Source organism: Enhydra lutris, unplaced genomic scaffold, assembly GCF_002288905.1.
Source record: "Enhydra lutris kenyoni isolate GAN:26980312 unplaced genomic scaffold, ASM228890v2 scaffoldscaffold2, whole genome shotgun sequence".
In the NCBI taxonomy this organism is placed as follows: Eukaryota; Metazoa; Chordata; class Mammalia; order Carnivora; family Mustelidae; genus Enhydra; species Enhydra lutris.
The window spans coordinates 23,019,978-23,045,354 of record NW_019154086.1 but is presented as its reverse complement, the minus strand read 5'-3'; the positions used below and the strand labels follow the sequence as shown (position 1 = coordinate 23,045,354).

At 34.6% G+C, this 25,377-nt stretch overlaps 1 protein-coding gene across 2 annotated transcripts in view; it reads right to left on the bottom strand.

Moving 5' to 3' along the window:
• Positions 1–269: 269 nt before the first annotated feature.
• The window catches only part of LOC111150874 (zinc finger B-box domain containing), a 106,377-nt gene continuing 81,269 nt past the window's right edge, over positions 270–25,377 (bottom strand). Inside the window, exons 14-19 of one of the 2 annotated variants that reach the window (XM_022508540.1) lie at positions 24,668–24,975; positions 20,953–21,106; positions 19,803–19,919; positions 13,232–13,489; positions 2,297–2,435; positions 270–532 (exon numbers count right to left, since the gene is read on the bottom strand). In XM_022508540.1, coding sequence (XP_022364248.1) covers positions 415–532; positions 2,297–2,435; positions 13,232–13,489; positions 19,803–19,919; positions 20,953–21,106; positions 24,668–24,975 — 1,094 coding nt within the window. In that variant the 3' untranslated portion in view covers positions 270–414. The remainder of the gene's footprint in view (positions 533–2,296; positions 2,436–13,231; positions 13,490–19,802; positions 19,920–20,952; positions 21,107–24,667; positions 24,976–25,377) is intronic. The other variant, XM_022508549.1, reaches the window with a different exon arrangement.

Below are 25,377 nucleotides of genomic sequence, written 5' to 3'. Positions count from 1 at the left end.
AATTAACGCTACTGCCAAGTATGAGTTGGCCATTGAATATATACTCTTATGATGACATCATTATTCAAATATAATTCAGCAATTAAATATTACTTTAAATACAATCATGTTCTAACCTATAGTAGTTTCTAGACACACAATATAAATGTTATTTTTACAAATTCACCAAATTTTCCAAATATGATCTGCAATATAGATTAGCATTTGACATACAATAAATCATTTGGAAGAAAAAGCCCTTATAACTTCACTAACTTTTATTAGTTTACAAACCTTGAAATATCAGAAACATTAATAATCAAAATCCCCAGCACCTGGACAGGTAATCACTTGGTCACTTTTTTCAGCTGTTTGCTTTACTTTGGGTACAAAATCAAAAAAGTAATGAACAAATGATCATTATCATGAGGCACTCTATGACCACGGTAGCATGATGACATGTTGCTTATCAAGAAAATCCTCTTCCTCCTCATCTGTGCTGCTTTCAGAAAGTGTCAGCAAAGACTGAACTTCAGTATCTCTTTCAGAAGAGCTGGAAATACATTAAAAGATCAATACACAATATACAGAACCAGGTTTCAACTCTTCATTTATCTTCTGATCAATACTACATGAATTGAAGTCATTGGAGGCAGGCAGATGTGAGGAGGCTGTCTCAGACCCTGGCCATAATTTTCAATGTGCCCAATATATGAAGCCTCCTTTTAATGAGAAATTCTCATCATTCTCCCTCTCCCAAGAAATAAAGGCACAGTGGAACCAAGGGGAGATTGTATGGTCTCCGGTTGTGTCTTTCATTGATGATTCAGAAGGCTCTTCAGAAACTTGCAGAGCCTCAGGGTCATCATTAAGAACATTCATCATTACATTGGCTGTTTAATAGAATCCCAATGAATAGACTGCCAGATAAATCACCTCTTTTGTGTACAGTAAATTAGGACTATGTGGATAGCCAGTCAAGATATGCCAAAATCAAAATTAATGTCAGCAATTATTTAGTTGTTTTATTTTGTTACATTTTATTGTGGAAAGGAACTGGTAGAAACTCTAGTATATAGGTGTCAGGTTTAGGAAAGGAGGTAGTGTGGGGGAACAGAAAGGAATTTGTACAATTCAGATTTTTTTTTTCTTGTCCAACTTATCTAGAATTTCAGCCTGTGTATGCTACTAAATAATATAAATATTTCATCCTGTGATGGATATTTTTTAGATCCCTTTTTATAAGCCCAACAGAGGCTAAATCAGCAGTTCCTAAACTCTGATCTATGGACCAGGGCAGATCTGACTGAGATAAAAATTTCCACTGGTCTAAGAAGAAAAAATAACAACAAGGTAATGACTTTTTCATGACATTTTTAATTTAAAAGAACTTTGCTTTATTCCGTTTATTCCCCTTATATTTTTAGTATGAAATGTCCTTTCTTTCGTGAAATGATACCGAGAGTACATGGTTTAGTTACTTTGTTTTAAAAGAGCTTTTTAGGAAAAAAAATAGCAACTTTATATTGATTCCTCTTTTTAAAAACATAAGTGTTAGAAATGCAAAAATCCAAGGACCACAGCTAAACGATTTTCTCCTTTATAAAGACAGAGTAATGGACTCTTGATTCCTTTTCACTGCAATATTAGACTTCAAACCAAACAAAGGAATTTATAATTCAAGGGACTTTTATTTTACATTTATCTTAATCCTTCTAGAAAAATCCATCCTCCTTTTCAAGAAATTCCAGCATGTCAATAATAGACCAACATGATAAACTACTTTTTGAAGCATTTATTAATATAACCTATATTCTTTACAGACTGATCATCCAAAAATGTTTTTCATGTGCAGAAAGAATGAAGTGATACAATTTAAAATATGCTATCATTAACAACCTTGACTTAATTTTAAGAAAGAATCTTCTTAATACTCTAAAAACCTTATTCACATTAAGTAAGATCCTATTACTGTAAACTAGTGAGATTTATTAAGTTAATTAATCCAAGTAAAGCAACTGTTTTTCAACATAAGAAGAAAGGCTGAAGGATTATAAAATTCCAAATATATTTTCATTTTGCTGACACACATTGTGCAGCAGAGAATTATCTCTTCACATTAAAGTAACTTCTTCATAAGACTTCTACGAAATCCTGATAATAGGTCAACTAAGGACCCAAACATTTTATAGAGAATGGCCATATAAAGTATACACATGAGGACAATCTCTCTTTACATAGTAAAGATAACTATTCGGGGCTTATCAAAAATTTCACTATGCACTATCTTTACATGTGGGCTGCAGCCTTAACCTACCTCCATTCCTCAACTGCACGGAGGCCTCTTGCACTTGAGATCTTACAGAAATCTAGGGTAGTCTGACTTATGTTCAGCGAATGGTTGTTGAAGGCTGGTAACTCTTCTGAGGTTAGGCTGTAAAGCTTTTCTGAAGGATCTGAAACATTTTATTTCATGCACTGTCAACACATAAATTCAAGACATAAACGCGCAGCATATGGTACTGAAAGTTTACCCAGTGTAAACTATAGGCAGTACAAAGAAGGTCAGTACAGATTTTTAATCACCTCAATTTTCTAGTATTTGTGGGGTGGGCAGAATATGAAGTTCGATCTGACCCTCAAAATTAGGGCATTGGTACCAAGTCACTTCAATCATATTGACTTTGCTTTTAGCGAATTCCCCAATTTTTTTCCATCTCTATGGAAATATAATGGACATGTGACATTGTATGAGTTTAAGGTGTACAATATGTTGATTGGAATACATATATTGCAAAATGATTAATACCATAGTGTTAGCTAACACATCCATCATGTCATATAATTACCTCTTTTTTTATTTGTTTGTGGTGAGAACAATTAAGATCTACTTTCTTATTAACCTTCACGTATATAATATTATTAACTATAATCACCATGCTGTACGTTACATCCCAGAAGTTATTCATCTTCTAATGGGAAGTTTATATTCTTTGGCCAATATTTCCCCATTTCCTCCACCCCCTAAGTCCATGGTAACCACTATTCTAGTCTCTGTCTCTATGAGTTTGGCTTTTTTAGATTCCATACATAAGTGATATTATATAGTACTTGTCTTTGTCTTTGTGACTAATTTCACCTAACCATATTGATTTTTAAATATATATTATACTTAAAGTGTCAGTTGTCCTGAAAATTTATAATATCTCAAAGAGTATCATGGGATCCTTTTTAAAACTAGAATATTAGGTGACACCTCAATTTGCCTGAATGTTAACTGCTTTATTGTTTATTTTTGTCTTCTAAGAAATAAAAGTTTTACCCCCACACAGTCTGAGGCAAAGATTAGTCTTAGCAAAGCTACCCTTTCTTTTTCTGCTTCCTTGCTTTGTTTGGGTAGATAAATAACCATTTGTATGTGAAAGGGGAGAAGCCTTAAATCTTCTCCTTTTACATGAAGTTGCCCTATGATTTAGCTCAGGTAAGGACAAATAGTGCAAGTTAAATAAGCCAATGGACAAGCAAACATTTTATATAAACTACCAAAAAGTCAAGCATAGAAATAAATATGATTATTATATTAGAAAGACCATATTATATTTATATATTAGAAATATATAAAAGAAAGCCTTCTTTTCATCTTTGATAAAGTTTTAAGGGCCAATCTAACTTGTACCTAAGGTTATACTAGGATGAATTTTAAAATTATTAAAAATACTGGATCGGGGAGTTGGACACTTCCAACTCCTATGAAAGTGTCAAGCAAATATCCTCCTGATCTGAAGGACCACACACCAAACTACGTGTATTATGCATTTGACAGAGAGAATTATTTTAGTATTATTATTATTTCTCGGAGGATAGCACTTACCAGAAATTTTTGAGCAAGCAGAGATTCCCCTGCTGGAAGAAACTTCAAATCATTCCTGCAGCAAGATAGACCTCAATATATATACAACTGGCAGTGTCCTTAAAATTATTTAGGCCAGTGACTTTCAAATTATGATACATGGTGAAGTTCAGAAGGCTTGAGGATATTGCTCTTGCTCCCACCACCCCAAAGCAATCAAGACAGCTTTCACTGGGTCTCATTTAAATTTGGGGTTCTGTATATAAGACTAATTTTGAGAAAAACAAAAGATCCTCAGCTAGAATTTTTGTCGCATCCCCAGCTGTTGGAGATTAGAAATTGTGGGTCCCCAAGGCATTGGTAACTTAGAAGTCTCACACCAGAGGAAAAGAACTGGAACTAGCTCTAAGCTCTTCTAGCTCACCAATATCATCAATCACTATGTTCCAGAATCTAATTCTTTAGCTGAGGCTTTTATTTTCTCCCCTTTTTTTCCACAAGGAATAAGACCGGTATGCAAGATACCTTTACTTGCCCCAATGATAGGGAGTGTTACTGGTGAGAAAGCAATCAATTCAGGATTTGGAATTGGTAACACTATAGTACTGAAACCTAATAGGGGCTCTTAGATCTAAAGAACACCAGAAGGAGAAGTATTCAACCGCTGTTAGGTATTTGAGTCCTAATTAGCACGGAGCTAATTCAGATGGTGCAAACAGAATGTGTCTATTTTTGTATAATTGTACATTCTCAAAATTATATTTCAAAATACCTTTTGAAGTTAATAGGGGCAAAGATGACATCACTTGATTTTCAAAGCAGTGGAAAATAAAACTGCTTATAAAAACCCTATTGTGGGTTAGTGTTAAATCTAAAAGATCAATTGTACATAAACCTTTTTCTAATATAAGACCAGGGAAGACTGGATTGACATTTATATTGGAAATTCAGCTGTTATAAATTTACTTTATACCTGTCAAGAAAATGGACTTTTGAAGAACGGATTGAAATTAAACCTTTTCTATCCCTTAATCTTTTAATTTATCCCTAATTTATCCTTTAATTACTTGGCTCAGTTAACTACCTGTGGACTTTTAAAACATAGGATTGCCATGGGAATTTAAGCCTTAAACCACAAGTCAGAATGAATTTGAACAACTGAATCGTTTATAACTAACAAAAATGTGAATGCTTTAACATGCATTATTATTGATACTTTTTCATAATACATATCTTCTGATATTTCCCAAATTTCTTCAGGCTATAACAATATTCAAAAATCGACAAAGTGACTTGGTAAATAAGTTATACTGTAATGTTGAGCCCATTAAAGGAAGTGACTATAACATCATTTACAGAGATATTCATAGAGGAAATAATTATATGGCATGAATTATAGCTAACTATATCCTCAAAGTGGCCCCGAAGAAAACATGGTTTTAGAATAAAAAACAGCTTTTAGATGTTTTTGACTAGAAATTAGACTTACCAAGAGAATCTTACCTGACTATATGTGGAAAATACCACTCACTGGTTCCTTACATAATTTAACAGATTTTTTCAGGACTTACTATGTGCTAGGCAATTAACTCTTGAGAGAGAGTGTGTATGTGTGTAGAGAGAGAGAGCATGAAAGAAATCTTCACAAATATAGTATTTAATATATAATTTAATTCAGTCATTGAACAATTTTATGATAGGGCCTATTCCTACCCAGGTTTCATACACAGAAACTGATGCAAAATCAGTTTAAGAAAGTAATTTGCCTAAAGTCATGAAGCTAGTAAGGAGTGGTTTCAAATTTCAAAACCAGGCTCCTAGCCGCTGAGCCTGGCTCCCAACTACCACGTTTTGCTTCCCCCTACCTTCCACCTCAGCAGAAAGTTGTGTCTGCAACCTGCACACACATCTCCTGTCCCCGCCCACCTGCCCCACCTGCCTGCCTCTGAAAAGGCTCTAATATCAGCCACAGCAAGCTGAATGAAACGGGAAAACACTTCACTTAATATAGTTATTTTCTGTCTTTTCTTCTCCTACCTCCTTGACACAGGTGTTTTCCACAGAACTCAGAGGAAGGGAAGTGGATGCACCCTAGAGCTAACAGAAAACAAGTCAGGTTTGCTGCTCTCAAAAATTTGGCTTTCACAGGGATATGAACAGATTTACATTTGTATAAGAGTCAAATTGTGTAGCTGTGCTTCTGTGGAACCAAACCTCATGCGGAGTTTTTCCAGGTTGCGCCATGAGTAGTGAAATGTGGGTGGAATTTTTCTACCCATTGATGCTAAACAGAATACAAAAGTCTCGTACAGAAACAGTGATTTTTCTGGAAGAGCAGCTTATTATACCACAGCATCTGTCACCTCAGTGACTGTTGGGTTGATTCAGCTGATGGGCCACCCTCTTCCTTCCTCAGCTCCAGGTGAATGTCTCCAAAGCTGTGCACTCATCCAGAGCCAATCTTCCCAAATAGAAAGAGAGCTGTTCGTGGGTCAAGTGTGTGTAAGTGATTTTGTTCTGCTCCTGGGACATCAGAAAAGCCCTGGTGGTTCACAGGCTACACAGTGTGTGCTTGCTTTTGTATATGAAAAGTTATATATCCTAGTGAAAATACTGGTGTTGGCATATGAGAAAAGGAGTGGCCCAGAGAAAAAGTGAAATATGTAAGAACAAAAGTGATAAAGGAAATAAGAAAAGCTAAGTGGTTAGAAACAACCACAAGAGACTACTGCTTGTTAAGTGCTTTGTTTTATTTGTAAATAGAATTTACCAATTTATCAAAATAAGAAACCCTTCATTTTCTGAATAAAAATTGTATGATTATCCTTTTTAGATCCAGTTCAAATCTGTCAGGCTTCATTTTAGACTTGATCTTTAATGTGAGAATAACCTCCCAAGAAGATTTGCATTTGATTTTTAGTATTTCAGAGTAAGGCAAATGAACAGTATATACAGATGGATCATAGACTCTCATTCTCCACCCCATAATGAAATGAATAGAAAAAGCAGAAAAAAATTAAAATCAAATCAAATCACAAAAGGAGTCAAAAAAGGAAGGGATACAAGTCCACATAATAAACTAGGACAAGGGGCAACCAAAGAAAAACAGAAGATTTGTTGAGGTACAACTGGGTGCTACCACTGTCCACCCATTTTCCTCCCCAGCCAATAAGCACATCAAACCAGTAACAGGAAAAGGAGAGTCATCTAAAGTACAAGTCTCACCAATACCATACCAATTTGGAGAAAAGTAGATGAACGGGAAGTAAGAAGAAGAAATATTTTTAAAGCCCCTAAGTACCCACTGTAAGATCCTGGCAGAGGCAACCAAATTACAAACCTACCAGTGTCCCCATAGGGACAGAATACACTTGAAACCAGGTGTAATGAAGTTTAATGTAACAAGAAGAAGACTAGAGAGTCCAGGTCCTCCAACAAAGGAGGATGAACTCCCCATTCCTTCCTCTATCCTCCCATGCTTCTGAGCTGGCAAGACATGAAAGCAATGCAATAACCAACCCACCAATAGTAGCTCCAAAGATAAGAATGACACATATCAGGTGAACAGCACTTTAGGGAAACTGTCATCTCACTATATTAGAAAAGACAGAGCATATGAGCAAAGTAACCCACAATAAATATAAACAGGGAAGATACAAAGAATAGGCAGCAACTAGCTTTGCAGACAAACAAACTAGAATCTAAGATTTCATAGCATGAAAAGAATGATTAAATAAAAGATCAATCTGGTAGAAAACAGATCAAGATCAGAAAATTTCCCATGAGTCCTTTGGTTACAAGAGAAGTGATGAAAATGACATTTTTTAAAAATGTAACACTGTGAGGAGCCAGTCCAACATGGTGGTATAGAAGACCCTGAATTCACTCCTCCCACAGACACACTGCGTCTACACCTACTTATAGAGCAATTCTTCCTGAAGAGGAACTCAAGGCTGAATGAATGGCTCTTGCACAATAAACGAGAGAGGGACCACACAGGGAAGGGTAAGAGACGGAGACACGGTAATGAAGGGAACCCCATCCCCAGTGTGGCAACCTGAAGTGAAGAATGTGTGCATGTGCATACTCCCTCACCCTGGGACACAAAGAAAAAATAGCGGTTTAAAGGGAAATCGAATGATAAGTGAAGGAAATTTATTTACTAGTCATAGAGCACCTACCAAATGCTGAGAAACTACTAGAAATCACTCCAGGATTGGAAGCACTGGCAAGTGTCATTTTTTATGTTCCCCCTGCTCCTTGATAGCACAGACAGAAAAGCAGGATCCAGGTACTGTAGTTGGCCTGATGGGGCTGACCTGACAAGCCCCAGGCCCTTAGCTTAGAAAAGTTCCAGCCATTTCTCTAAGACAAACCCCCAGCATGTTGCATCCTGTGCCAATCCCACTCCTGGGTACAGAAGGGATGCGCCTCAACATAAGAAAGACCCATACATGGGAAATACAAAGCGAACATTATACTCAACCATGAAAAGCTGAAAGCTTTTCCTCTAAAATCAGGAACAAGACAAGGGTGCTCACTTTCATCACTTTTATAGGACTTCCTTGTTTTATTCAACATATTCAACATTGGAAGTCCTAGCTAGAGCAATTAGGATAGAAAAAGGAAAAAAAGGCATCCAAATTGGAAAGGAAGAAGTAAAATGGTCCCTATTTACAGATGGCATGATACTGTGTACAGAAAAACAGAGACTCCACCAAAAAGCTGTAAGAACTAACAAATGAATTCAATAAAGTCACAGGATACAAACAAAATTAACATACAGAAATCAATTGCATTTCTATACACTAGTAACAAGGTATTAAAAAGAGAAATCAAGAAAACAATCCCATTTACAACTGCATCAAAAAGAATAAAATATCTAGAAATAAATTTAAAGAGGTGAAAGACCTGTACTCTGTAAACTACAAGATAGTGATGTAAGAAATAGAAACAACAAAAATAAAGATACAGTGTGCTCCTAGACTAGAAGAAAATATATTGTTTAAATGTCCATTCTACCCAAAGCAATCAAAAGATTCAATGCAAATTCCATCAAAATACCAGTGGCATATTTTATAAATCTAGACCCAAGAATCTTAAAATTTGTATGGAACCACAAAAGAGCCCAGTCTCTTCAATAAATGGTGTTGGGAAAACTGACAGCTACATACAGAAGAATGAAACTGTATCACTATCTTATACCATTTATAAAAATAAATTCAAAATATATTAAAGACCTGAAAGTCTTTAAACACCGAAAACCATAAAACTACTAGAAGAAACCATAGGCAGTAAAGTCTATGAGATTGGTCTAAGCAATATATATTATTAAATATTTTTGGACTAGTATTCTCAGGCAAGAGTAGCAAAAGCTAAAATAAACAAATGGGATTATAGCAAACTAATAAGATTTTGCACGGCAAAGGAAACCATCAACAAAAAGGAAAGGTAACCTACTGAATGGGAGAAGACTATTTGCAAATTTTATAGCAAATCATGAGTTCGTGTTCAAAACACAACTCAGTATCAAAAAACAATGTAATCAAAAATTGGGCAGAGGACCTAAATAGACATTTTTCCAAAGAAGACATACAGACAGCCAACGGGCACATTAAAATGTGCTCTATAAGATCATAATCGTCACGTAAATGCAAACCAAAATCACCACCTCACCCCTGTCAGGAAAGCTATTATCAAAAAGATAAAAAAAATAACCAGTGTTAGTGAGGATGTGAAAAAAAAAGGGAACCCTTGTACACTGTTGGTAGGAATGTAAATCAGTACAACTACTATGGAAAACAATATGGAAGTTCCTCAAAAAATTAAAAATAGAACTACCTCACAATCCAGCAATTCCATTTCTAGATTATCTGAATAAAATGAAAATATCAATTCAAAGAAACACCTGCACCTCTATGTTCATGGCAGCATTATTTACAATAGCCAGGATATAGAAGCAACCTGAGTGTTCATCAATATATGAATGGATAAAGATGAGATATACACACACACACACATACACACACACAGATACACACACCAGAATATTATTCAGCCATAAAAAGAGAATGAAATCTTGCCATTTGAAACAACCTGGATGAATCTAGAAGATATGCTGAGTGAAATAAGTCAGACTGAGAAAAAAAAAATATATGATTTCACTTATATGTGGAATCTAAGCAAAAAAACAAAAACAAAAACAAAACAAACAAGTGTATAAAACAGAACAGAAAAGTTTCATAAATATAGGAAACAAACTCTTGGTTACTGGAGTGCTAAGGAGTGGGGGGGTGAGCAAAACAGATAAAGGGGATTGAGAGCTACAAGCTTCCAGTTATAAAATAAATAAGTAATGGGGATGTAATATACTGCACAGGGGATACAGTCAATGATACTGTAATAATTGTGTGTGGTGATAGATGGTAAGCAGACTTTCCATGGGGATTATTTCATAATGTATAAACACATTAATCACTCTTATGTACTCCTGAAATTAATAAGATATCGTATGTCAATTATACTTCAATAAAAAATTAATTAAAAAGAGTAAAACTAATCCTAAAGATCAAACAATAGCATGTCAGACATCAAAAAAAAAATTTTTTTTTCAATAGTCACCTATTCCTGGATTGAATTCTGTACCAGAAAAAAACAAGTATAATGAACACCATTGAGACAAATTTTAAAAATTCGATATGTACTGTGGATTAGACAATCACATTATATCAATATTAAAATTCCTGATTTTGATTAATTATATTATGGTCCTTAAGAGAATGTCCTTGTTCCTGGGTAATACACATTGAAGTATTTCTTTGATCAAGTGTCATAATCTTTATGATTTTCTCTCAAATGCTCACAAGAAAGGACAGTGTGTGTGTGTGTGTGTGTGTGTGTGTGTGTGTGTGTTTGTGTGCATAGCTAAGCAGGGCAAAAGACAGATACTAGGTAATGAACTGGATAAAGAGCATACAGGAGTATATAAGAGTTTGTATTTTCTTGCATTTTTGCAAATTTTCTATAAATTTGAAATTTATCAAAGTAAAAATTTACCAAAAAAATCAAAGCAATACCTTTAGAGAGCTAATTTAACAAATCAACCCATTATTTGTTAAATCAATTAATAAAGAATATTCTATAATTATAGCTGAAAATTAAACTTCCAACATAGAACACAAGCTTAAGATAAAGTAATAAATGCAAAGGAAAATAAAAACTGGTTAAAATAGTTGAAGAAAATATAATTAAATACATTGTACAAAGAAGATCCAACATTGACAAAATAGGTTTGTCAGCAGGAGAAAGCCAAATGGAACAGAAAAGCAATTCAAACACACAACAGCAGAAAATTTCTCTGAAAATAAGGAGAAGTTTATTCTACAAAAAGAAAAAGAGCCCTGTGCTTTAAGAAATGCTCAATTATCGATATTGAAACACATTCCTGGTCCAGTTATTGAATTTCAAAGATAAAGAAAAAAATTCTTCAAATATCTAGTCTGGAAAGAAGCCTGTCACATGGAAGAGAGAGAGTGAAGAAAGAAATCAGGGTAACCTGAGACTACGTCATAACAGAATTCAGACCCAGAAAACAAAGAATCAGTATGTACAAGGTTTACAAGTAAAATGACCCAAGGAACTTACCCTCCACTGATATGCCATTGAAATATAAAGGAAGCACACATTCCCAAACATGAAAGAACTCAAGTGGTAGAGCTACCATGAGCCCTACCTGGGAGGAAAACTATTTGACAATTAAATTTAACCAAACAAAAGTTAAAAAGAAAAACTACACTAAACTAACTAGCATCAATAATCAGGGACAGAAGACAGTGGAGAAATGTCTACTCAGTGCAGAGGAAAAAACTTGTCATTCCCTAAATTAATCTAGCTAACTTGCCAATTGACCATAAAGTCGAAACAGGCATTCTGAAGAATTCCACAATCAGACCTTCTAGAGATGAATCAAAATAAAAGGCTCAGAATTGGAAAGTCATAATAAAAATGCTAGTACTGATCATTTAGTCTAATACGAATTTTCACTAAGAAAAAGAAAAAGGAAACCTTAAAAAATGGAAAATAAAATTAAAATAGCAATACATTCTATTAGAAATATAATATATAAAAATATATATATTTGTATATATAATTTTTATATAAAATACAGTTATAACCGCATGTGGCTTAAAAAAAAAAGAACAGGGCACCAGGTGGTGCAGGCCGCTGAGAATCCTACATTTGGTTTCTGCTCAGGTTCCGATCTCAGGGATATAAGATCGAGCCCCACCCTGTGTTTATCGGCTTAGCAGGAATCTGCTCAAGTTTCTCTCTCCCTCTTCCCTCCCCTTGTGTGCGCTCGCTCTCTCTCCCACTCTCTCTCTCAAATAAATGGATAAATCTTTAGAAAAAAAAAAAAGAACAATTGAGTCCTCTTATTATAGGGACTTAATCGTTATTGTCTAAAACTAAGTCATATATAGTTATAAATGGCCTTCATAGCTTAATGTTTCCTTTTTCCCTTTTCCTTAATTTTTAAAGGGATATTTATAAAAAGTTATGGGATAGACTATATAAAATTGCCAATATCCCACTGTTTCTTGTGTACAAAATGGCAGTTTCATATATGTCAACTTCATATTTTTGTAATGAAAAAATACTTCTCTGAAATGGACAATTTCCTTTAGTTTCATTTCAATTTCTCTTTTGTGAAACAGGGTATATACAAAATTATTTATAAACTTTTAGAGCATAATACGGTTGTTTTTGGGAGAATAAGATTTTGTGGGGATTTTGGCTTCCTTTTTAGTATTTTTTTGTATTTCTTTCAAGGATATGGTTATGATTTGCTAGACTGCAGACACCAAGGTTTAGGAAGGAGAATGCACAAGTATAGTTTCCCCTTAAACTGGTCCGCCAACTAGCATCGACATCAATTGGGTACTTGTCAGATGTGCAGAATCCCGGCCCAACCCCAGAATCTGCATTGTAACAAGATCCCCAGGGCATTTGTATACACACTGAAATTTGAAAAATACTGCTTTAAAAGATCTAACAGCTCAAATCTCCAACAAGGGTGTTGGGCGGTGGCTTTCAGGAAGCTACAGAGATTAACCACTCAGTGGGGTTTGTAGAAAGAAGAAAAAAATTACTTTGTTGTCCACACGAAGTTCCTTATGCTATATTTTGACTGTGTATTACATAAGTGAAGGAGACATCTCTAGGTGGGCATCCATATGTTTTATAACATTCTCAGGGTGATGTCATGGGACACCCAAGGAAACAAATACAAAGGTTGGTGGTTGAATAAGGGAGAGGGGAAACCTTGTTTCCTTGGAGTGTGATAGGAGGAATCAAGCAGAAGACAGAGTTAACATTGTCTATAGGGGAAAAAAATAGCATTACCTGCAAGATTTCTCAGGACATTTAATTCTTTTTCCAAATTGTCTAAGGTTTGCTGATCAGCAGTGCCATCTAAGAATGGCTCGGTGTGGTGAGTAGTATCAATATATTCAATTTCTGAAATTTCAGAAGCGGCTCTAGATAATGGTCGAGCAGCTACACTTCTTGACCGAGGATGGGAGGAGACAAGGCAGCTGGAGCTTTTTTTAACAGAGTTGGAAAGGGATAAATTTGCTGTTGAAGGTCTCTGGGATATCTGGCCTAAAATGAAAAATAAAAAATTTTTATATCAACTTTTTAAAAAATTCTGAATGAATGCTTAAAGGTATAAAATACTAGCCCCCTAAATCTAGAACAGTTAAGGTCATACAACAGAGTTTAAGAGAAAGTGTACTTTAAATTATCATGCATTCTGGTTTACCACAATGTTTTAATCCCAAATTACTTTCCCTATGTCATAAAGAACACTTCTGAGTTATTTTTCCCTTTCTTTTCTACATTCAGAAAAAGACAAGCTAATTTTAACTAAAGCAAGAAATCTGTAAACCAAGTTAATTCCAGAACAATTCAGTATCTAATCTTCTTTTTTTCCAATTTCCAATCTTATAATCTATTCCCTAAACATCCCAAACTATGTTATGTTTCTTAAATTCTAGGATGACACCACACTGTGCCTTGTAAAAGAAAAAAACCCATAGAATAGACATGGGACCACTTCCCTATGAATTTTATTTGGTGGTGTGTAACATTATTCTATTAAGACAGATATGGAGACAAAATAATAGTATGCGAAATTTTCTAGAAAAACACAGGCTTTAAAGAAATTGAGATTCTATTTCAAATTTTCCTAAATATAAGTTCACTTTCTGCTGCTATAGAGGGCATTTTAGTGGAAAAGTTCCAAAAACACAGATCTAACTCGGGTTATTACTTTGTTCCACTATGGCGGCCACAACTTCGTTTTGACTTCGTTTAGTTGGTTTCTTTAACGTTTGTGTTTCTTTCATAGCAGAAAAGAGAACCCTTCAAATCTTACACTAACATAAAATAACTATCTCTCTCTCTTTCTCTATATTCATATATCCATCTATCTATTGATAGATACGTATATCTATCTTTTGATACTGCTCACAAAATTCTTTAATGAAGGTCAAGGGAATATTCAAAGTACAAATTTAGAAATTCAGAGTGTAGGTATATGTTTATATGTACTAAATCACTGTTCTTATTTAGATTAATATTTTTATATTAAATATAAATACTTTATAAGATAACCTTGTATCCCCTTAATGAGAATTGGCTTTGTGTAAAATGTTGAATTATTTAAAGAAGCACTACTTTCAATATCATGAAAATCATTATTTGAATGAACATACACCATTATAACATTATGCCTACTCAATTCGAAGGAAAATGTAAGATTCAGAAGAACAACTACAGGTAGTTGTCATGCATTAAACATTTAAAAACTACTGAGTTTGTCTTTTTTTTAAACTTAAAAATCTACTTTGAATGTAGCTAGTACTCCAAGAAGCATCCTAATGTAATACGTAATTATTTAAGCAATTAAAACTGACTAAGGTAAGTCCCAAAGGGCACCAATTTTAATGAACATTTCAGAAATCAATTTTGAAAACATTTTTTGTTGGAATGAAATTATGAATAAATTAAAATAAGATTCTGACCTTTTTGTCTATGTGCACAGAGATAATTATGAAGAAAAATTATTGACAAAAATGTATCTATGTTTGAGGACATACAAATGTAAATATCCTTATGGATTACTTTAAAGGCTAGAATTTAGAAATAATTTCCCCTTTTACTTGTAATACACAGGAGTACATCATATATAAAATAAACAAATACATAAGAATACATGACACACAAAAAGCAACCTTGCCATTCCTACATAGCAAAGCCAGAGCAAGAACAGCTAACGTGGAAATGTGAGTATAACAATAATTCAACTATATGAATTGAAAGTTCTGCATCTATGGAGAAAATGATACCCTTCTATTTGTATTGTGGTCTGTCCCAGTCAAGTAAAATTCAGAGGAATGCAGAACTCTGACTAAAATAAAACAAGTGGAAGATGTTATGAGGAAGAACCAGACTTCTGCCAACACAGGCAAATATGAGTCGAGAAAAATTTAGCATAATATGGATGTCCTTCAGAAGATTCCGAAGAACACAAACACTTGCCGAACTGTTGTGACAACATCTGGTTGCCACAGTATTAGAAGTTAATTGATCCCAGTTGAGAAAACAAGTACACTGAGGGTGGGATAGACTAAAGCTTAGCATGCAGCAAACAGACCATCTTTTTGTGGAAAATATGTTTAAAGAGTAATTTAAAATCCCCAAAACATAGAAAGAGACAGCAGAAGCTTCAATCTGGTCCTTGATTTTATTTATTTATTTTGTTTATTTAGAGGAGTATATTGTTCTCTGTACAGGCTTATTAATGTAGAAGCTTATTAATGTTACCACTGGGACTAAAATTTGAAACACCGTTAAGACTGACACTAATGAAAAGTGCCATGATGGAAGGGAGCACTCCATAATTTTTTTTTTAAGTTCAGCCTGTAGATTAGGAACATAAGAAGTTCTTTTTAGAGTAACTTGTGCCATTGCTGGCAATGTAATCTTACAAAATTATAGATTACCAGTGACCACAGTTATACTCTGAAAATAACTTAAAAAACTGTTCTTGGTATTAGCTAAAGAAAATATGCTCCATGACTACTAATGAGACTATGCTTGCTATTGGTAAGATAAAAGAGAAGAGCGTTTTGGACTTTATTAATGGGCATAAGAATGCTGACAAGAATATGAAAGTCTGAATTACTCAGTGAATGGTATTTAGTACAATAACTGTTATTGCCAGTCTAAATAAAAACATTAGAACTGGATGAAATATCAATAGAGCAACATGCTTTTTGTGCAGTGTCTCAATAACAAATAACATCTGATCAAAGAAGCCACTATTTTATTTCTGAATAAAGGTTGTAAAACATCATTGCCTTTTGACATTCTTGTTCTTCTGTGTAAATTACTAAGAATTTATACTTTAAAACATAAAAATGTATTTTCTAAGAGTTCTTGACTCTTAGAAATACAGATGTACTATATTAGATGGACGTTTATTTAGCAGTATGGGTTAGTAGAAAGAAGGCTAAAGTGGGAAGCACTTGTCCATTCTCACTGAATTAGAAATTATCTTGTGACCTAAGGCATGCAAATATATTTCAACCTACAAAAGTTAGGAGTAACTTGGGAGTTGGGACAGAATATCTCAAATCCTCTCCAACTCTGAGAGCCTATGAATTAATACCCAATTCAATTAAATTATAAAATCATTTGTCAAATCCTGAAATTGCCAGGCAATGTGTCAGGTTCAGGGTACTCAAAAGTGAATGAGACATTGCCTGTACCCTCAAGTTGTACTCCAAACTAACACACAGTCTTGCTCTCCTGCTTCCCTCCTCAGACACGTTTGCTAAGTGCTGACAATATGCCAGGCTGTGTTCCATCACTGAGGACGCAACGAAGAAAAGGACAGGCTAGGTCCTCGCTTTCTTTCCAACCAAGCGTAGGATGAGCAGAAAATAAATAAGTAAAATAATTTCATCTATTACTAGTAAACAAGTAAACAAGTACAATAATTACATCTATTCTTAGAAACTATTACTAGTTTTTGGAGAAGGACAAAAGAAGGTAAGTGCGATGGGGGTCTCAAGAGGCTGGCATTAGTTAAGGCGGTTTCAGAAGGCTTCTCTAAGGAGAAGCATCTGGGCTGAGATAGAAAAATGGAAAAGAAATGATCATTTGAAAAACGGTGTGCAGAGTGAGAAAGAGGCTACAGACCATTCCAGGTTAGATGGAAGACTAATTCTAAAGCTAAGGAGCAAGACAGAGAGTGGCCTGTATGAAAACAAAAAGAAGCCAGCCAGTGTAGCTGCACTGTGAGAGAGGACACTGTTAGCAGAGTTGGGCAAGGCCAACTCAGTACTGCTGTGTGATGTCTGGTAAGAGATGTCGTGGGTTTTTGGGTTTTTTTTTTCTGTCTTCTATAAGAAGCTATAAAATGCTTTTAAGCAGGAGAATGACAAGATACAATTTATGTCTTAAGTTTACAGAAAATGATATTAGCTCCCTATAAACTATAAACAATTTTATGGCTATAAACAATTCACTCACTGACTATAAACAGTACAATTTGATAGAAATTACTTACTGAAACTTGTTTTCAAGAAAGGCAAAAAGTGAAATTGAGAGATAAATGAGAGATAATGGACAACTGGCTTGGGTTCATCTTGGAATAAAGGTAGAAGTAGTCAGATTTGGGATCAGTATTAGAGCTGAAATCAACAGAGTCTAGGGATGACTCAGCTGTAGAGGGTAAGAGAGAGACAAGAAGGCTCCTGACCATCTTACCAATGTTTATATGGTTTTGTAGACAGAGACAGCAAAATGGGGTGGGTGAGCAGGAGGTTTTGGCAGGAGTTGGGGAGATCAACGGGCTTGCTGCTGTATTTCATAGCTATTGTGTTTCTACATTCACAGACTTAAAAATCTTACAGAAGAATTCCTTTATACACTAGCATCAGTTCAGAACATAAGATTTTGATAACTTGTGGCTTAGCCAGAAAAATTTAATTTTTATTTCAGGATACTGCTTCTGTTCAGAAAGTCATTTCCCTCTGCCCCTAACTAGTACATTTATTAATTCCTTAAGACTCAGCTGAAATGTCACCTGGTCTCTAACACCTTGGTGGTCTACACCTTTTAACTGCAAAGCAATCATTTTACCATCTCCATTCCTAAAGACTGCACATGTACCTACCTTTACTATAACTGATCACATGTACTATGATTATCATTTACCTGTCAGTCTCCAAAAGTATGTTACTCAAAGTCCTCTTACAAAATTTGTATTTTATATGGGGTCATTTATGTGTTTATGTATCTATATAGCAGTTTTCCCTAAGTATGATTTTTGGACTGTCTATATCAGCATAACATGAAATTATTGATAAAATAAGTGCAAATTTCTAGATCCTATCTCAACTTTAATAAATCAGAATATTAAGAATGAGGTGGTGAAATCCACACTACAACAGGTTTCCCAGGTGGTTATGCTCACGCTAACATTCTAGAACTTCTGCCTTAGACTAAGCTCAGGGATGAGGGCTGATTTTGTCTCACCAGTGTCTGCAGTGCCTGGCTTACAGTAAATGCTTCCACAAATGTTTCTTATAGTAAATTACTGATTTCAACTGATCACTGCAAATCAAGACTTAAAGGCATTTGGCTTCTTATCTATAAAGATTTGTCCTAACAAATTTCTCATAGCATGCATATGAATTTGTTTTCAGCAATATGTGGTAACTTAAAACAGTTCCTTTGGCTGCCTCCAAATGAAGCTACCAGAAGTTTTGAAGCTGCTTGAGACTTTGATGTGAGAACAGGTACCTAATTATAGAGCAAAAAAACATTTATAATAAATGGATGGTTTTTCCACAAAAAAAAAGAAAAAAAAACATTTTAAATCTGACAGATTATCAACATAAATGCATATGAAAGTGATCTAAGCTAGCCAGAGTTTGAATCATAGGATTTAGGGCAAGAAAGACATATAAATTTTGCCTATTTGGACAAATCATCTGTAATTAAATCTCTGGCTTGAAGATGGCACTCAGATGAAGGCAAATAACCCCCTTGTCAAGCGTTCTTCCTAAACCTGTGAGCTCCTGGAGATCAGGGAACATAACTTACGCATCCCTTTTTCCTCAGGGCCCAGCATCAGGCCAACATACTCAACACATGTCTGTTGAATTGCCCTAATTCATCAGTCATCAACAGCAACTTCACATGAAATTCAGCATAAAGCAAATTTACTGCAACAGGTGTTCTTGGATAATAATAATAATGACATAATAAAACTACTGATTTTAATGATGTCAAAATTCTCTGCATACATTCTCTAGGAAAATATTACAGTGAGATTCAACATTCAAAAGAGTTATCGTATAGACAATCTTAAAACTATTTTGGTTAGTGAATGGAGTCAATGAACTTAAATCAAGATTCCAGGGTTAACATATTCAGCACAAGATGTAGAACAGAGATGTCTCAACCATGGCTACAGAAAGCAATCTTAACCTAAACCATTCCTTTCACAAATGGCTATGTCTGATCATAATGTGAACCAAGTGTATGATATGCAAAATCTAGAACAAATACACTGTATCCAAGAGTGTAATAAAACTGAGTATGTATTTTATAAGGATTGTTTAAAATACACACCATACCCTGAGCTACATTTAAAAAATACTATTTACTAATACATTGTAGCAAAAATAACTAAGACTGAACTCATGTTGTTGAGAAGAATATGACAAGTCTTGCTTTTTCGGTTTTGGAAGAAAAATGTAAGGCAGCCAGTAAAATGAATAAGTTCACATTATGAAACTGCAAAAACTAATTTTCAGGTACCTAGTAAACTGCTCAGAGAAATTAAAAAACACAGTGAGTCATCAGTATGGCACTGTGGCCTTCCAGCTGATCTTACCTATTTTTCGTTGTGTTCTACTCGTTGACGGGTTCTGGGCACTCTGCAGAACACCCAAGGCAACTGCATTATCAGCATATGTACTTATGCTACGGTCTGGGATCCACTCTCTGTCTCCTAAAATGGAAAAATTGTAAGCTAATTTAAATCTTAAAAAGCAGAGAAATCCATATTATGGCTTTATTTTATTTATCATCTTACTGGATAATCTTTGGTTAAATAAGGAACTTTGATAACAGTGAGGGATATATTATAAAAGACAGAAATCTCATAAATACATAATAAAAACATTAGATTTGCATAGCATAATAAAAAGAAATAAACTGTAAATTGCAAAGATATCACACACACATTTGAATAAAAACAAATACTTAAGTATATAACAATATACTTAATATATAATAAAAACAAATACTTTAAGTATATAACAATATAACATAAAGCATAATAGTACATGAATAAACATATCTGAATACATGGGAAACCTAAGAATATAGGTGATACTAGAACTTGCAGAAGGAAATTCCAGCTATGTTTCAAAAATTCCTACAAATCCTGAGATTTTGATCTTTGTTTTTAGGATGGTATTTAAGAATCACCATACAGGGACGCCTGGGTGGCTCAGTTGGTTAAGCAGCTGCCTTCAGCTCAGGTCATGATCCTAGCGTCCTGGGATCGAGTCCCACATCGGGCTCCTTGCTCGGTGGGGAGCCTGCTTCTCCCTCTGCCTCTGCCTGCCATTCTGTCTGCCTGTGCTCGCTCGCTCTCTCTCCCTCTCTGACAAATAAATAAAATCTAAAAAAAAAAAAAAAAAAAAAAGAATCACCATACAATACTTAGCAGCTAATTAACTGATTCAAAGAATTTCTATTTCACAATTTAGTGAAGGCTACATTTCTAAATTCTAAAAATAATCTCTCCTCAGTCTCATTATGCTTATGTTCTCTCACATTCTGAGAGTAGCCTCAAATATAAATATGTGGCAACTCACAGAGGGTTAATAATTTCAGCTGGAGAAGAAGAAAATGACTTTATTCATTGAACAGAATTGCCCAGTATTTCCTAAAATGAGGATGAGCTGTTTTAAAAAAAAATGTCAGGAAATTGTTAGGTTGGTCCACAGGCCATCTGATTTCATGTCTGAATTTACCTGCAGTTGTAATCCTAGTACTGGAATAGTTGCATTCTAAGCTATGAGAAGGAAGTAAGTTGAGTCTTTCATTTTTATCAAAAACAAAGAATCTTTCAAGTCCTTGATATTGTTCAGTTATAGGCTTACTTCTGAGGGCTATTTCTTGTAACAACTAGGAAACAAAATATTCAACAAAATTAAGTTTATTTTATCTCATCAACACAAAGCAGCACATTCATTCATTGAGCACCTACTATGTTCTTGGCACAAATTCTCCCCTCATTAGATTTAGGTTCTTGTAATGAAGACAGAAAACAACACAACATTTATATATAGTAAGTCCTGAAAAATATATAAACCGCAATTATCATAATTATCTGAAAGTTGTCATCAATCCAAGAAGGACAGAAGATCACAAAAGAAAAGGTCTCCTTTCTCCCTCCTTTTATTTTCTTCCCTTAGTGTCTTCGTGCCTGAGTTACTCTGGAAAACAGATTCTTCCTCATATGCTGTGCTTTTGAATTAGTATCTTTGTCTATATATAAACTAATTTCAAAGATGAAAGTAGAATACCAAAGGGAATAAAACTTGTCATCGACAAAATCCAAGTTAACAAAATACTCATTATGAAACAAACATTGATGTAGTAAACAGAGGCAAGAGCGAGCTAAGTTATTTGAGAAGGTCATACAATTAGAATCTAGCAGACCTAGGTTTGGCTGATGTGAAGCATAGGCTTATTTTCTCACCCTATGAATTCATTTTGTGATATGCTTTCATCCTACGGAAGAATATTAGTGGGATTAAAACATACATGATTCTAGTAAGAAACAGATTAGAGATTCAGATGTGAGAGCTCTAGATGGGCTTAAAGCATAATGAGTGCTTTCAGTATTTAACAGTTCCCTAATGGATATAATTAAGGCCCAAATGCAGTCTGTTTCCAGGTAGTAAACAACACAAAAAATTATGATAACTCGATTCAAATTTATAAGTCATATAAATGATAAAACATTACAAAATAAAGCTAATGACCAATAAAGCACCTCCTTCGAAGACAAATCTAAGTTGGCTCTACTCATGGCATCTTCCCTGGTTGTCCCAGACACTGATTTTCAATTCATAGCAACCCTTCAGCTCTAGTGCAGCTCTTATTTGTATTAGACAACTGCAAATCTGGAACGTTTTTGTAAAGCATCAGTTGAGAGATAAGAACAAAGAAAGTGGGTTGGTTTGTTTCCCAGACTCACAAAGTTAACTACTGATGGTGTCAAAACCAGAACCAAGAGCCCCTAACTAGTCCATGTTCTTCCGGGCACCCGGACCTATTCCACTGCTGCTGCTCTACAACTTGGTACTGAATTCCATAGTTTCCACCTTCACGAAGGACTCAGTTTCTGAAAACTGAAGTGCAAAATGAATGATCATGCACTCCAGTGCAAGTCAAGTAATACTACTGCTAAAAATTGCCCCTACTGCTCAACCTTTAATTTTCTACTGCGGCAACATAGATTTTTAAGTAGTCTCTGCTCAAGGAATAGCTTCTACCACAGCAGGAAGAGAATAAAAACAATTCATGTCTAGTCATCACAGATGAAAACAAAGTAGATTCTATCACTATATATAAAGCACTGTTTTCTGTGACATAATCATTTACCACTTTTTTTTTATAACAATAGTATAAGTAATCAAAATACGGTTAGTAGCTCTGTAACACTTCAATTCTAATTATGAAATACTTTAAGTATGTAGATATGTATCATATATAACATGACTCGCTCACACAATTTAATATCCGTAATTTAAAATATTCATTTCCTGGGTGCCTGGGTGGCTCAGTCAGTTGAATGTCTGACTCTTGGTTTCGTTCATGTCATGATCTCACATTAGTGGGATCAAGCCCCGTATCAGGCTCCACGCCCAGCGGGGAGTCTTCTTCAGATTCTCTGCCTCTCCTCCACCCTCTCAAATACATATAAAGATTTTAAAATCTTAAAAAAAAAAAAATATTTGCTTCAGATATCCATGCCAAAAAATTAGTCTTTAGAGCTAATTGTATTATTGCATTGAAGTAGACATACTTAATTCCAATGCATGTTTTTGACTATTACTACATCTGAATGTATCCATAAAAAGTTATAATTGTCTTAAAATGTTTCCAAAAATACTGACTTATCTCTACGTGTCCTTTACATTTAAATTTTAATGCCATATTTTTTTAGATGGATCCATATAAATAAAAATAGTCCTATGTCATTCATTTTAACTGCTAGATTGCTTTCCATTATACAGATTACCACAGATTACACATCTGTGAGCTTTGGCCAAATGTCTTTTATTAGGTTACAGCAAAGAATGTCTCCCCCTAGGGCACAGGTCAGGCAGGCTTGCCCCAGTTATAAAAGAATTGGGGTCCTTATGCTCTAGGATTCCTCTCCCGTAACACAAGACAATGCATGTGTAGGTTGTCACTTAGCCCTCTTCATGAGGCCATGTAGAAATTGGAAAATTAGAGTTCTGTTTGCAGAAATTCAGTCTGATTGCTTTCTTCACTGGGGGAGGAGGAAGAAAAGCTCCTCTGCAATGAGGCTTTGTTTTTGAGATCTATTATCAGCTTAATTGTGAGAATGTCTTCTAGAAGGGATTGGATTTCTTCTGGCAAACACATTAAGGTATCAATAGAAATGGATTAAAATTAATGTGAATTTGTTGGCTTGGGGCTCCTGAGCAAGAAATATATATTTAAACTGTAAACCTATGTTAAATGAAAGCCCAAGATTTCCATCTTTCAGGGAAGGTATTTTATTGATCTGTCCCAGCTCCTCTGCAGAAATCAGTTTCTCTTCATCTTGTTGCATCTGTGAGTATGTCTCCCAGGGTATTCCTCCAGTGACTGAGAAGACTTCTACGGATCAAAAGTTTTTGCAAAGGTCTCAGTTCCAATTTTGCATTTCAAAAAGGAAGAAGACCCATCACAAGGTGGGCCCCAAAATCCAATCCCCTAAGCAGAAGGGACAGCAACTCCATAGTCATTCTTCTATGGTTTTGGCCCCACCTTCACTTTAGGCATCATGGACATTCATTTCATATGACTTTGAAGGGTTGTTAAAACATGTGACTTGCCTAATTTCCAAAAATTGTATTAGGTAATCATGATTGCCTAAGATTTTTAATATATAGAACAGAGATTCAAATATAGTTTCAAAACTTGGCATTAATGCAATGACAAGCTACTTTACTTTTTCCTCTAAGATGAAATGAAAAGTATACCCCTACTTATTTATTAGCCATTTTTCTGAAGGAACCACCTTTAAAACCTTGTACTTACATTAAGCCACAAAGACTAGTTCTATCTACATATCTGCATTTATTTCATTTTAACAGTGACTATACGGTAAAAAGCTAGAAAGGATTTATTATGCTAAATTATTCCTAATAATAAATTTCATTTAGAAAAGTAACAGCTCTCTTACTATGGTGCATGAGGTGGGCCTTAAAGTGTTGTCACATAAAACCGTTTGCTATAATGGTATTTACCATATTAGAATTTGTCCTATAGGTCATTAACATTCTTTCCCATATGAGTCATTCTTCAACTGTCTCATGACAATATAAGGTAGCACATTTTAACTTCAATAGGTAGTAATGTTTAAGAATATATGATGTCAATATAAAATTTTCTTATGACATTTCATATAAAATTTTTAATGTAATAAACATAATAGAGATTTACCAGTGGTGACTTGGTAGCTTTAGAATCTTCAAAGTTTGGCCTCTCATGCAGATTGCTAAATTCCAAGGCTTCTTTGATGTCCTGAGATAACTGCTCCTTAATGGAAGGTTTTTTTAAATCTATGCTTGGCAAAGAAGCCTTGCTCTCAAGTGATACACAGGAATCACCAGACTTTTGATTACTCTCTGTATCTATCATTTTCTCCTTGAAATTTCTTTCAGAAAAGCTGCTTTCCCCTATTTTCTCAATGGCAGGAGAATAAATGTCAGGATCCACAATGATGTCAAATTCTGTATTTGAAGTTCCTGCTGTTGAAAACAATTATTTACAAAAATTAAATAAATTAACTAAACTGTTAATAAACCAAAACTTTTGTGGTGTAAACCTTTGTCAATAAGCACTATTTTATCAGCATTTCTTTACTGAGATCTCAGTGTTAAAATACATTTACTCTGTTAATGTTTATAAATGATAATCATAATTTACTGATATATTCAAACCTTAATGAACCAGACTAAAGGAAGGGGGCAAGATTTTATTTTGTAATGAAATGTCAAAATTGATGCACATTTTTACTTCAGCCTGTGGTTCAATTCCCACTTTCCTACATCTTCTCCCACTCCAGTTTTATATTGGCAATTTATGAAAAATAATGCAGAGAGAACCCTATTTCCACATTTTGCGTCTTTTCCTTAACATGCCTAGTGATG